Source organism: Sitodiplosis mosellana, unplaced genomic scaffold, assembly GCF_009176505.1.
Source record: "Sitodiplosis mosellana isolate CC-2019 unplaced genomic scaffold, AAFC_SMos_1.0 Smas_scaffold_6226, whole genome shotgun sequence".
NCBI lineage: Eukaryota > Metazoa > Arthropoda > Insecta > Diptera > Cecidomyiidae > Sitodiplosis > Sitodiplosis mosellana.
In genome coordinates, this window is record NW_022601467.1 from 9339467 (window position 1) to 9353443 (window position 13977).

At 37.3% G+C, this 13977-nt stretch overlaps 2 protein-coding genes across 2 annotated transcripts; both read left to right on the forward strand.

The window, feature by feature from the left end:
• Positions 1-612: 612 nt before the first annotated feature.
• LOC129579168 (sensory neuron membrane protein 2) lies at positions 613-13755 on the forward strand. Its single transcript, XM_055468897.1, has 10 exons — positions 613-748; positions 837-901; positions 978-1135; positions 1204-1351; positions 2193-2450; positions 2610-2839; positions 2916-3115; positions 12902-13017; positions 13159-13284; positions 13380-13755. The coding sequence occupies exons 1-10, from the start codon at positions 682-684 to the stop codon at positions 13557-13559; spliced, it is 1548 nt and encodes a 515-aa protein (XP_055324872.1). The 5' UTR covers positions 613-681; the 3' UTR covers positions 13560-13755.
• LOC129579166 (uncharacterized) lies at positions 7057-12863 on the forward strand. The gene is made up of 5 exons (XM_055468889.1): positions 7057-8379; positions 8509-9351; positions 9509-10459; positions 10639-10764; positions 10858-12863. The coding sequence occupies exons 1-5, from the start codon at positions 7550-7552 to the stop codon at positions 12239-12241; spliced, it is 4134 nt and encodes a 1377-aa protein (XP_055324864.1). The 5' UTR covers positions 7057-7549; the 3' UTR covers positions 12242-12863.
• Positions 13756-13977: the final 222 nt, after the last annotated feature.

The following is a 13977-nucleotide window of genomic DNA, read 5'->3' on the forward strand; positions in this document are numbered from 1 at the left end:
AGCCAAACTTTCAAATTATTTTTCGGAACAATCCAGCAATCGGTTGCTCAATTAGTTCGGTTCCATTTTGAATCCATTGTGGCCAATTTCAATGCATTGATATTTTTTCAGCTATTAGTATAATATCACACACAGCGAAATGATATTATAGAAAATTATTTTTGTACGCGTTTGATCCGCATCAATTATTCAACAAAATATCTTTGGGCCACTTATCTTATCGTTTGATCATCGTCATCATCATCATCATCATCGACACTATTATTTTAATACAAAAATTCATTGAAATTCAACGCTTCATGCCACCCGGGCCCATCACATCTTTTCAAGATTTTCGATAATACAACGCACGACACGAGAACATCATTATTATTAATTTTTTTGTTTTTATTGACTCACACTCCATAGTTCGGTCAGATTTCATTCAGGTTTGCTCTGTTTTTGTTTCGATTCGATTGACAAAGAAAAAAACGCTAGTGTTCAAATCAGCCCAACGAAAAATTACTCAATTGTTATTTTGTTTTGTTTGACGTATGGAAAAGCAAACGCCTTTTCTCACTTATCGATACGGTTTATTGATCGAAATTCAGTAGATGGTGATCGTTCGATTTGGTGAGATTTTTGTTCTATGGTGAGAACAGAGAAAGAATAAAAACCACCGCGGAAAAAAACAGGAGAAAAATGTTCAATTTAAAATGGAAGGGTGTTTCGAAGCTCGGTTTAGGTGCAATTTGTGGCATTGTTTCAGGTGAATTTCATTCTATTTTCACCAAGTGCTGATACAATACATTATCGTATCAATTTTTTTTTTCGTACGTGTGCCAATTATATTTTAGCAATTTTGGGTGCATTTTTTGGATGGGTACTCTTTCCAGCACTTGTTGCAATCGAAATCGACAAAGTATATCAATTTCGTTCCGTTAAATTCCGACCATTTTTCCTAATCTCTATCGAAAAATGTGTTTCATGTTCAACAGCAAACTGTGCTCGAAGAAGGAACTGAACAGTTTGAACGATTTGTAAATATACCTCAACCGTTGCATTTCAAGGTCTTCATATTCAATGTGACAAATCCTAATGAAGTGATCGAAGGTGGTGTACCAAAAGTCAAGGAAATTGGACCATATATCTATCGGTATGTTATAATGTTGGCGCGGCCAAAATGTGAAAATCGTTCATGCTATTTTGCTCCAAATGAACCAGGCAATATCGGAACAAAGATATATCGTCCGTTTCGCCGGATAAAAGGTTTGTGATATTTCGTGGCATTCAAAAATTCATTTTTGACGAACATGCGTCGGCGCCATTGACTGAAAGCGACAATTTAGTCGTATTAAATGTTCAATTAAACGTAAGTATTACATGATTTTCGATCGCATCCAATTCTTTCAATTCTTAAACCAAAATTTATTTTGCGTTAAAATTATGTTTTTCGCCATGTGAACCACAAACAAAAACTACTAAAGCAGGTGATGGTGCAATTCAATTGATTGTGACGCACAAAAAGCTCCAGTTTCATTCGGAAGATTGAGTTTTTCTCTGACAAAATACAAATTTCAATTATATTTTTATTTGAATTGTGTGTTTGTTTTTTTTTCTCATTAAATTTGAAACTGGCTGCACAAGTGTGTCCTCCAAATCGCTGAATACGGATTTCATGCGGTTCTGAAAAGCATAGGAAATGCAATAAATAACACATTAGAAAGAATTCCAATCATAAATACAATAAAACACGTTGTACAATCGAGAAGTCAACGAAAGGTATAGCAAACGCAACCGTTTCTATCTGAATATTTGGCATGGGTTTTCGTTTTTGGCTGAAATTGAAAGACAACAGCAAATGAACGATATACACAATGGGCAAACACTGAATATATTTTTTTTTTTGCAAAATGTGCCCTCATTTTTTTCCATTTGCATCAAGGCATTTTCAAGAACTTCTACTTAATTAATAATAATGTACATAGTAATTCAGTGTAAATACAAACAATGCACGATGATTTTGCACAATTCTGATCGGTTTGAATGTGAAATGAACCATCGCAAGCGAGTTGCATAACCACGGGCGTTTTACAACTATCGTGCTGTTCCTTTCTGTCTAAAATTCACTTTCGTTTGTAAGGATTTGAATTTGAATTTTCTGTAGAACTAACTGAAAATTTGGGCTGTTTTTTTTCTTGTCAATTGTAAAGTCAGTTGTACAGATGGCAGAAAGCTCGATGCCAGCACAGTTGGGAATCCTAAATGGACAACTTGAGGATGTTTTCGGCGAAAAATATGATTCCATGTTTATGACCGTCAAAGTGTCGGATCTGCTTTTCGACGGAGTACCGTTATGTGTAAATCCAAGTGGAATTGCGAGCTTCATTTGTTCCGTAATTAAAAACCAAAAGCCACGAGCGATTAAAGAAATTGACGATGGCTCAATGAGATTCTCGTTGTTTGGTCACGTGAGTAATAAACACAATTTTACGCTTCTCTTTGTTTATTCTGAGTTTTATGCTCTGGTATCGTTAGATAATTGGGTCAAAAATAAGAAGATTTTAATGTTTCAGAACAATTAGGTCACCTGACAAAGTTCAAGATTAATTGAAATAGTTTTTTTTTAGAAAAATAATACGGATGATGGCCTGTTTGAAATACATTCGGGTGTGGGGGATATTGAAAAATTGGGTGCGATTCGGAAATGGAACAATAGACACGCCATCAAAGCCTGGATGAACGCAACAGATGGTGGCAAATCAACGTGCAATTTTATCAACGGCACTGATAGTACCGTTTATGCGCCACACATCAAGCCCAACGCCTACCTGGACATTTTCGCAACGGATATTTGCCGGTACTTAATATGACAAATTTACGTCGTTTTCTTTATTTTCAACGATTTTTGTGCAACATTTTGGCTTCAATTTTAGTTCGGTGAAGATTTATTATGCAGGAAAAATTCGTTATGCCGGCATACCTGGGTATCATTTTGAGAGTGGCAGCGACTTTTTAGAGAGTATCGGGCCCGAATTTGGAAATGAATGCTTTTGCATTGATAGAATTGTGAATGTTCCAGTTAGATCAAATGGTTGCTTGTATAAAGGAGCGCTGGATTTGTCGACTTGCCAAGGTAAGGTTTTGTGTACACTTTACAAACGTGTACACATATACGTAGTTCAGATGTATCACATTTCATGACGACCAACAAATTGCATTTCACTAAAATTGAAACAAGTCAATTACTCAATTAGTGGTTGATGTGTCTGCGTCGAAGTTCTAAGTCATGATGGCTAGTATTCAGACCGAATTTAATAGAATGCAATTAGCGCTTGCATGAAATGATAAAATGGTTAATTGCTTTTAGCCAGAGGTTCCAACCGATTAGGGATTATCGATTTTAAAAGAATGCTTCGGTTCAGTTGTTGCTGAAGCAATGGCAGACGAAAGACATAAAACTCAAATATATAATACGTTGAACTATTTTTTTCTTCTTCGGCGTCGATAGGTCAGAATCCAATAAATCATCGCGATTAGCTTCAAAAGGAGAAAACAATGAAGTGAAATTTAAATCATAAACTTCTTTTCAGTCGATGAAATTCCATAGAGACATAAAATGAATGCTCTGAAGGTCGCCGAACGAACTTCTCTTCGTTAGTTTTTTTTATTTAGTTTGGTTGATATGCATAGGTTGATTTTTATTCAATTTCCTTTAGCAAATGAATGATGTATTTTTATGGCTGGGCCATCTGTTGTGATGATCGCTGTGATTTATTGATTGTGTGCTTGATTTCACGTTTTTTATAGCCCCAATCATTTCTAGCCCGTAAATAATTTTAACACATATTTTGTGCGATTCGGTCGGTGCTGCTAAAAGCGATTGTATTTTAAAATATATTAAATTTGATGTGAAAATTATTCGCATTGCGTCCGAAAACTAGGCTCAGGCCAGGTCAGATGAAAAAAAAAATTAACGTTCTCGTTTGATTCTATATATGACAATAAAAACTGCCAACAATTTAGCCGTGCATGAAATGATAATATGCAAAAATGAAAATGAGAAGAGTTGAAAAACAGACAAGCACACACACACACACCAAAAACCAATGATCGTGACCTTTACTCTGTCGAACAACTAAATCATATACATAAAAGTGAGAGTGAGAAGGAGCAAAAAAAAAGCGATTGAACGAGGGAGATTTGATTATAGCTTATCGAATGGTCATCAAAATCGCCGATTGGCGACATTTATCTGCATTTGAACATGTCTTATGACATGAATTTGAATATGCGTACCGCGCGTGCCATACCGCGATATAATTGATTCATTCAACGAAAGACATACAAATACGGTTATTGTTACCAACTTTGAATAAAACAAAGCAGATCTATCAAGTTCGTCCGGACAAGTTGCTTTAAAATCAATGGAATTTTTGATACCAATTTTCGCCATACAACTGAACTAGGAAGAATCTTCTGAAGAAATTCAAATGCGATACGCTATCCACCTTGTTTAGCACGATTCCTTGTGGTGACTTAATCCGAAACGAAATGTTGCATGATCCATTTTTTAGTGGATCACAACTTTTTCTTGGAATGACATAAAAAAAACATCGCAGAGATGATTGAAACTGGATCTAAAGCGAAAATAAATACGCAAATTTTTTTGTCTTTTTTTTCATTTCAAAATACCATTTCGCACACGTTTTCATCGGAGAACATTGAACGTTGTGAAATTCTTGCGTGTGAACCTAAATTTAGGAGTGATGAGCTTCGAATATCGTATAACATGCAAATGATGTGGCTCATTAAACGCAGCGCGACAAACTTGTTTGGGGAAATAACTTTGATCATGCTTTTTATCGTGGCCCCGTGTCAAGCGTCCTATGACATGTATCCTGTCAGGCAAGCTGGGCTATCATCCGATTATAAGCGGCCCGAATCCATCGCGAAAAAGATGTCCACCACGAGCAAAAGAGATACCGCCATTACTCACATTTATGAATAGATTTTTGAATAACGTCCGAATTAATTCAAATTCAATGCGCAGAGATAATGCCAACTGATGTCATACCCCACCATACCACACCACACCACACCATTTTGCAACTATTATTCGAATATTTTATCACAAAAACACTATATCACTAGCATTTTAATTTAATGGATTTCTAAGTATGTGAACAGTAAACACATTTGATATGGCCATAAAAATGCGTCGTCGAATCGATAAAATGTGAAAAACCTAGTATTTCTCCTTCTTCAAATTGTTGTGCATCTAAGGTCAGATAGACGAAGTGTTTTGCTTCCGACAAGTGCATAGAAAGTGTCGACCCTCACGCACAGTGTGTCGCACACGGCTACATATTGATTGATTGCATGCATGCATCAGCAAATGGACACGAAACACCCAGAACAATACAAAAATAAACAAACACATTTAGTATAATAAAAATTAACTGGGCTCACTCCAAAACTTCCGGAGAAAATGAGTTTAACTGTCTCAAATTGGGAATATCTGATTCGATTCATGCCGAACAATAGCCGCTCTCATCCGAATAGCCTCTATTCAAAATAGACGTACGATGCGTTCTGTTCAAATTGAACAAAATTAGAAATATTTCCTGGAATTCCAAGTTTAACCGCTTTCCATACTAATGGATTCAATCAACATTATTTTTCCACCGCCTTCTCTATTTGTGTTGTTGTTATCGACGCCGCCGACATCATCTTTGTCGTTCTTATCGTTATTTCATTCACATAAATTGATAAAAGCAGTGCTATGAAGCTAGTTCCAATGTGTCAGCACATGTTTATTTGAAGATTTGAATTTTAATTACTGCTTAATTTCCCAATTAATTATCGATAACCATTTCTGATATGAAATCCAATTAAGAATTTGAAAAATCACATCGTTTCACCGCAAAATGAACGCGCTACAGAGTTCATAAAGTGCTTGCAAAAAAAATGACAGTTTAATCGGTTTGATTCACAGATTTGGTGAAAAATTCAATAAATAATGCGCATTACGATAGGTAAAACGGAATGAACAAAGAAAAAATCAATAAATCCCAGATTGGTTTGAATTAAACAAGGGAATAAAAATGATTGAATACATAAATTATGCCGCCACCGGTGCAGGTACATCGCAGATAACAAAGCACATTACGAATCGATGGAATCCGTAAAAAAAACCTTAATTAAAAGCTGAAATGAAGAAAGAACAAAAACAACCGAACAGGTGAATTTGGCATTCTAAAAATTGATTTCCCGTAAATAAGCCTAATTGAATTGATTTCGTGATGTGTTGTGTGTGCGCGCGTGTCTTCTGACATTGTATAATGGTCAATGCTATGGCATGTTAGGCCGCTTGGAGTTGTTTTTTTTTTAAATTCGGGCCAAGAATTAGAATTTGATTTGACACAATTTTAGTGAGGCAATGATGACGTTGAACCAACAAAAACATTATGTGCTCAACGCATTTCGGTTTGATTAAGTGTATTTTCTTCTTCTTCTTCTTTTGTTGGACGACAATGACGGAAACACACATCGTAGCGAGAATGAGAAGAGCCGCACTATTTGAATCGTGTGTATGTGCAGTTCAAAACACAAAACGGCGATTATCTAAATTCCAGTTTAATTTGCATACACTTGTCTTGATGTGTATATTTTAACGTCCATTTCATCATGTTTTTTTTTCTCGTTCGGTTCGGCCCAAACAGTGTTTCTCCTTCTCCATTTGTAAACAAAGCCAACTGAATGAACGAATAATATCAATGGTAGCAAACCACGAACAGAAGAAAAAAAAGAAACAATAACAATAAAACACACACTTTTTGGATACAAAGACGACGCAGCGCGCACAAAAATGTCGATTTGAAAATTGAGAGTATAATCGCGCGCGCTAACACACCAGATAGCAATGATGTGCGATGATATTGCTGTTGGCGAAGATGTTCGCATGCTATACATCCGATATTGTACTAATTCAGTGTCTCTCGCTCTCTCGCCCTGTCTCGTACTCTTACTCTCAGAATTCCGAATGATATATAGAGGTTTGTTTGTTGTTTTTATGCGGTGCCTACTTTAGTCTCGTGCAAATCATTGAGAAGTTCGGTTCAGCATTAAGGGGGGCGCGCGCGTGCTTTGTGTTTGCAAGTGAAATTTAAACTGAAAAAAAGAAGAAAACTTTGAAACCGAACGAACGAACGAAAAAAAAAATAAACCGAACAAACGAACTGGTGCGAAATTAATTTTCAGCCGAAAATAAATAGACTCGGTTGTTGTCGGCCGAAAGGGAAATTAGTTGAATGAAATTGTTCGTGTGGTTGGACGAAGAACGTAGACACGATATATATTTTCAAAAAGAAAAGAAAAGAAAACAATTGTACGGCTTCAAAGTTTCAATGAAATCTTGTACTAAATTTTCTGGCACGTTTTGAACCATTACTTTAAGCGGCTACTTTCATTTTCGATTGTGTCTTTATCGCTGTGACCAAGTCAATCGAACATTTTCCCCCTCGACTAGAACAAGTGAACGAGGGCGAAAGACAAAAAAAAAACAGACATGCATTTTAGGTGTGAATTTGCAACGGTTTTTATTGTGCTGCTCGCCACAGCAAGTCAGTGCAAACTAATCGATCGATGTGAGTTTGTCCATGAATTGCAACACTTTAATCCACAAATCGACTATGAGCAGCTTAATGCTTGGACGTGTATCGCTCAATATCAATCAAATTTTAACACATCATTGATAAATACGGATGCATCAGGTGCCATTTATCACGGTATCTATCAAGTTAGTTCGGATTTTTGGTGTTCATCGAATTCGCAACTCGAACGAGCCTGTAAAATCAGTTGTGATAAATTGCACGATACATTTTTGAAAGACGATTTCGATTGTATACAAAAGATTTATGCGGAACATCAACGTATCCATGGCAATGGATTCAGTGCGTGGCCCATTTATCGGCAATACTGTACCGATGGTCGTGATATCATCAAGGATTGTTTGGGTGAAAAGAAAAGCAGCTTCTTTTTCGATAAACCTCTCCAATCGAAGGATAGAACGAAAGCAATTGCGGAGAAGAAAGTGCATAAAATCTATGAACGATGCGAATTGGCACAAGAATTGCATTTCGTGCACAAGCTTCCATTGGAGCAGATCGCTACGTGGGTGTGTATTGTAAAACACGAGTCAAACTTCAACACATCGGCTATTGGTAGCCAAAATGCAGATGGCAGTTTAGATCATGGGTTATTTCAAATCTCAGATATTTACTGGTGTTCCCCGCCGGGAAAAGGATGGGTTTGTGGCTTATCGTGTGCCAAACTTGAAAATTCCGATATCACAGACGATGTTGCCTGCTTGAAAAAGATCTACGAAGAACATCAACGGTAAGTTGCATTTTTATTTTAATCTGCTTATAAATCGAATGTGTCCTCGCCTCTGCGTATCCTCGACCCCTTTTAAATCTACTTTATTTTAACCAATTTCCATGGCTTTTGATCATTTTTTCCACATAGATTATCTGGAGATGGTTTCAATGCATGGACAACATATTCTCGGTGCAAACGTAATGTAGATCAATACACTGCCGGTTGTTTCGACAGTGATGTTACAAATGAAATCAGTTTCCCAATGCGCAAACCGGGTATTTTCGCACCTGCTTTGATCGAAAAGCCGGCATTGAAAAAGAAAATTCCAGCCGGTGGTGCAAAGGTGTTCAGTCGATGTGAATTGGCCAAAGAGCTTCGGTATAAGCATAACTTGCCAAAAGATCAAATTCACACGTGGGTCTGCATCGCTCAGGCACTGTCCAGTCTGAATACAGCCGCTGAAGCGCCGAGAAATGCGGACGGTAGCAGTAGCTATGGATTGTTCGGAATCAGTGATCAGTTTTGGTGCAGTGTGAACGGTGTTGGAAAAGGATGCAATATTGACTGTAGCAGTTTGAAAGACGGAGACATCACTGATGATGTACAATGTGTTCAAACGATATTTAATAAACATCAAACATTATTTGGCAACGGATTTCAAGCCTGGGCACCATATGAGCATCACTGCAAATATGAGAGTCCAGAAGTATTGAGAGACTGTTTGGGTAATGAAGTATCAATAGCATTTGATTTCCCATCGAAACCAAACAACATTTTCTCACCGGCCAAACCATCAAAAGTGACCTCGAAAAGTGGTAAAATCTACGAACGATGTGAATTGGCCAAAGAGCTACGAAGCGTCCATAACATCCCATTGGAACAGATACACACTTGGGTGTGCATCGTTGAACATGAGTCGCGCTTTGACACTGCCGCAATTGGACGATTGAATGCCGATGGCAGCCAAGACAACGGCATTTTTCAAATATCGTAAGTCCCCCAGTTCATTTTAGTCATATTTTCCAAAAAATGTCTTTAATTTTAATTGAATCGTTTAGCGAGCTTATTACCAACTAGTGTTAGCAGACGATCATCTGTATCGTTTTTTGATGGATTTTTTCTTGTTTATTTTACGTTTCCAAATTAGTGACATTTATTGGTGTTCGAATGAAGGTGTTGGAAAAGGATGCAATGCAGCTTGTTCTGATTTCAGAAACGATGACATTTCGGATGATGTACGATGTGTGAAGCAAATCTATGAAGAGCATCAACGTTTGTTTGGCAATGGATTCCATGCATGGACTGTGTATGAGCCGCATTGTCGCCATCAAACAAATCAGCTTATTAGCGATTGTTTCCCGAATGAAATTCATGCAAATCAGCCAGCGTTATCAATACCAAAACCAGTTGTATCGGTTGTATCAAATGCAGTAGGCGATCAAGGTCGTGCATACGAACGTTGTGAATTAGCAAAAGAGTTGCGTTATCGTCACAATGTGCCAAAAGATCAAATCGCTGATTGGGTATGCATTGCTTTATATTCATCGAATCTTGCAACATCGGCAAAAGGGCAAAATTCGCATGGTTTATGGCAGATCAACAACGAGTATTGGTGCTCAGATGGTGCCAGAGGCAAACAATGCAATGTGGACTGCAGATCATTGGAAGATTCTGACATAACGGACGATTATCAATGTGCTCGTCTCATTTATGACACTCATCAAAAGCTCTCAGGCAATGGCTTTACAGCATGGAACGTGTACGAACCTTATTGTCGTGGACGATCATCCGAAATAATTGCCGGTTGTTTCGATGATATTTCAATCACACCAAACTTCAAACCGCCATCACCAAGCTTCACATTGAATGTAAATTATGCAGACAATCAAATTACCAATTCAATCGGCGAGACAGCAAAGAAAGGAAAAGTATACGAACGATGTGAGTTGGCTAGAGAGTTGCGATACAAATACAATGTGCCATTGGAACAGATACACACTTGGGTTTGTATCGTACAAAGAGAATCGAATTTCGATACGGCAGCCGTTGGACGATTGAATGCCGATGGCAGCACGGATTGGGGACTGTTTCAAATTAGGTGAATTTTTTCAATACTTTCATGAAAATTTGAACCTTTTTTCTTAATTAATCAAAGAGAATTGACAGCAAAAACTGAAGAAAAAAAAACAAAATCAAATGAAACTGAACTATCAAAATGATTTTCTGTTTGAAAAAATTTATTTATTTCTTATTATACGTATATTTTCTCCAAATTAGTGACATATATTGGTGTTCTAATTCGGGGCCGGGCAAAGCGTGCAGTGCATCGTGTAGTAGTTTCCGCGATGCAAACATTGCCGATGACGTACAGTGTATCAAACGAATTTTCGATGAACATCAAAGGTAAAAGAACTGTGACCGTGGTCATTTCGTCGTTTTTTTTTCTCCACGTATCGCTCGTATTTATGTTATGGGGAAACCTTTAAAATTTTTCAGATTATTCGGTAATGGATTCCATGCTTGGACTACCTATGAGCCATACTGTAAACAAATACAATCTTCGCATACCGACGACTGTTTCGCCAACTACGAACCACAAAAAGTGGAAAATGTCACAAAGAAAACCATCCCATCGTTTGTCCCATTCACAAAAACGACTACACAAAAGCCAAAGACGACACTTGCCGCAACTTTGACCCCATTAAATCAGTTCAAGTATTCGACATTCGCGCCATTTTCGATGTTCACACCTACACAGACAACAACGAAATACCCTGCAGCAACGGCGGCACAGTTCGTAAGCTATTATACAACATCGACAACGAAGCGACCATCATTCGGAACATTGCAACCATTTACAACAAAATCGACAACAACCGCTCCAGCGAAGCTAACATTTGCAACGGCATTCCCAGCGTTTGGGGCTCAAATAAAACCAAATTCAATTGCACCAACGAAAAATGATAATCAACCGACATTCGGTGCTGTGTACAAAAATTACTTTACGACAACAGCTACACCGAAACCAGCGTTTAGTGTGATTCAATCGGCTGGATTCCCAAAGGTACCATCGATTGTAACAACAAAATCGACTCCAAAACCGGCCTTTGCTGTCACTCAATCGCTCGGATTCCCGCATGTAGCTCCAATTATTCCATCAACAACGAACGCAAAACCCTCATTCCCTCTGATCCAATTACCCCAATTTTCATTTACAAAAACAACAACGACAACAACTAAACCGCCCACTGCATTTGTGTTTAACCAGCAACCAGTCACTTTTGCGAGAGCACCAATCACCATCACAACGACACCAAAACCCTTTACCTTCACTCAATCACCTGGATTCCCGAAACTGTCATCAATTAAAACAACAACTACAACTACAACTACAACCACAACAACCCCAAAACCCACCTTTGCCTTCCTTCAATCGGCTGGCTTTGCTAATCCAGCTTTGAACACAATCGCAACACCATCACCATCCACTTCAAGTTCCAAGTTCAACATATTCGATTTGTACTTGGGTCGATTGACAACAAAAGCACCGGAACGCTATACCATTCCGACCATACCACCACTTCCCAAACAACCGATAACCTTTGCCAATCCATACACGTTGCGCTTCACACCCAGTGCTTCTCTTTCCTATAAATTAAATACGTACAGTCTTCCGGATGGTTATATTAAAATTAAACCGTCAACGAACAAACCGACTAACGGACAAGTGCAGGAATTATTCCAATTTGAAATATCGAAAATCGCACAATCTCTGGGCGTAAATTCATCATATTTACCGCCATCGGCTGAATTAGTTCAAACATCGCGAAAACCACGTAAATGGCGTTATTCATTCTCCGGCTTAAAATCGCCACAGTGATAACCGACCAGCAATTGATCATCACATAAACCAAAATTTGTCTTATAAACCGATAATATAATGCGATCGGTATTCGGAATGTTTGATCTCATGCCGATTTTTAATCGTTAGAACATATTTTAATATAGTGTTGAATTGCAGGTTGAATCGTTGTGTAAAACGAACTTCTTTTTTTTATTTTTCTCGTCTGTCCTAATTACATTCTAAATGTTTTATATCGAATTTTTCACGAAATCCATGAACAACAATGGGTTTCTTAAGAATTTTACTTGAATTGATGTGTCATCGCGCGTCGCAATTCCTTAATTTATGTGTATAAGCGTATCGTAGAGAAGGAAACAAACAAACTGTTGAAAACAACAGAAATGCATTTCGAACCATAAGAAATGGTTTGAATTCATGACATCACGCACCGAATTGACTGTGTATAATTTATGTGTGAACGAAGTACTGAGAACAAAACAAACAAATATCGGAAAAAGTAAAAAAAAAAAACGAAAGTTAACATTAGCATTTGTTGGTTGGCCATAGACCTGTTTCGTCAGTTCTTGATAGAAAGAATGTTTGTCAGAAAAAAACAGACACGAAACCAATCATTTGAATAAGAATAAATAAGTTCAAAGAATTTTTATGAAAACATTTTTAATGGAAATTGCTCAGGGGGACCAATTATCATGACATTTCCGCATATGCTCGGTTCAGCCGCCGAATATAGAACAGTAAAAGGTCTTCATCCAGATCCAAAACGGCACCTAACATTTGCAGACATTGAACCGGTTTGTTCTAGTTTTTCTTCTTTGTTTTTCAAATGCATTTAAATTCAAAATTTTGAAATGAATTCATTGTTGATATGTACATGAGTTGAATCGACAATTTTTCTAAAATTTTGTTTCTTGGTTGTTAATTTATTTGTTCAGAATACAGGTTATCCATTGAGAGGTGCTAAACGCGTCCAGCTAAATATGTTCATCAAGAAAATCAATCAAATTGATGTCACCGAACAACTACAAACCTGTCTACTTCCCATTGTCTGGGTGGAAGAGGTAAGCAATGTTGGCAATATTCGGTGCAACATTGAAATTGCACTCATCGATGATAACAATGTTAATAATTGTGGATTTACTTGTCTCATTTCCAGGGTGTTGAATTAAATGATGCTATGCAGTCATTACTCAAATGGAAACTCATCTATATTTTAATCGCTCTTGATTTACTTTATTATTCGATGATTTTTGGTGGTTTTTTGACATTTGCCGGATGTTCTATATGGTACTTAGTTCGTCGAAATCAGGAAAACAAAGTTATTCCATTGACTTGATTATTGTTAATATGTTGTCGCTTTTTATTGATTTGAGTAGTTAATTCTATTTTTTTTTTCTCTTTTGAACTGAATGAACAGTGCAAATGACATGCACGGTTAGATTTTTATTACGTTCACAGGGTATAAATAGAAGTATTCGAATTTTAGATGTTAATGACTGTGTCAAAATAAAGTGTGTTTGACCAAGAACAAATAATCAAGTTTCACATTATTTCTCTTTCTTTTCGTATTCAGTTTGGCTTTCGTTGCAAATGAAATCAACGTTCGAAATCGTAAGCATTCTCAGTGATTTGAATTTTAATTTGATTCGCTTCGCTTTGTGCGAACAAGAGTGGATGCGTTTGATGACGAAATGAATGCAACCGTTTCGAAAATCGTTTATCGCCATTGCACATTCGCCAAATTGTCATCAGAT

Excerpts from the sequence above, each read along its gene's own strand:
- LOC129579168 (XM_055468897.1), top strand. The coding sequence starts at position 682 with ATGTTCAATTTAAAATGGAAGGGTGTTTCGAAGCTCGGTTTAGGTGCA. Across the intron at positions 902-977 it reads TTGCAATCGAAATCGACAAA|CAAACTGTGCTCGAAGAAGG; the intron begins GTATATCAATTT and ends CATGTTCAACAG. Across the intron at positions 2,840-2,915 it reads TTCGCAACGGATATTTGCCG|TTCGGTGAAGATTTATTATG; the intron begins GTACTTAATATG and ends CTTCAATTTTAG.
- LOC129579166 (XM_055468889.1), top strand. The coding sequence starts at position 7,550 with ATGCATTTTAGGTGTGAATTTGCAACGGTTTTTATTGTGCTGCTCGCC. Across the intron at positions 10,460-10,638 it reads TGGGGACTGTTTCAAATTAG|TGACATATATTGGTGTTCTA; the intron begins GTGAATTTTTTC and ends TCTCCAAATTAG. Across the intron at positions 10,765-10,857 it reads ATTTTCGATGAACATCAAAG|ATTATTCGGTAATGGATTCC; the intron begins GTAAAAGAACTG and ends AAAATTTTTCAG.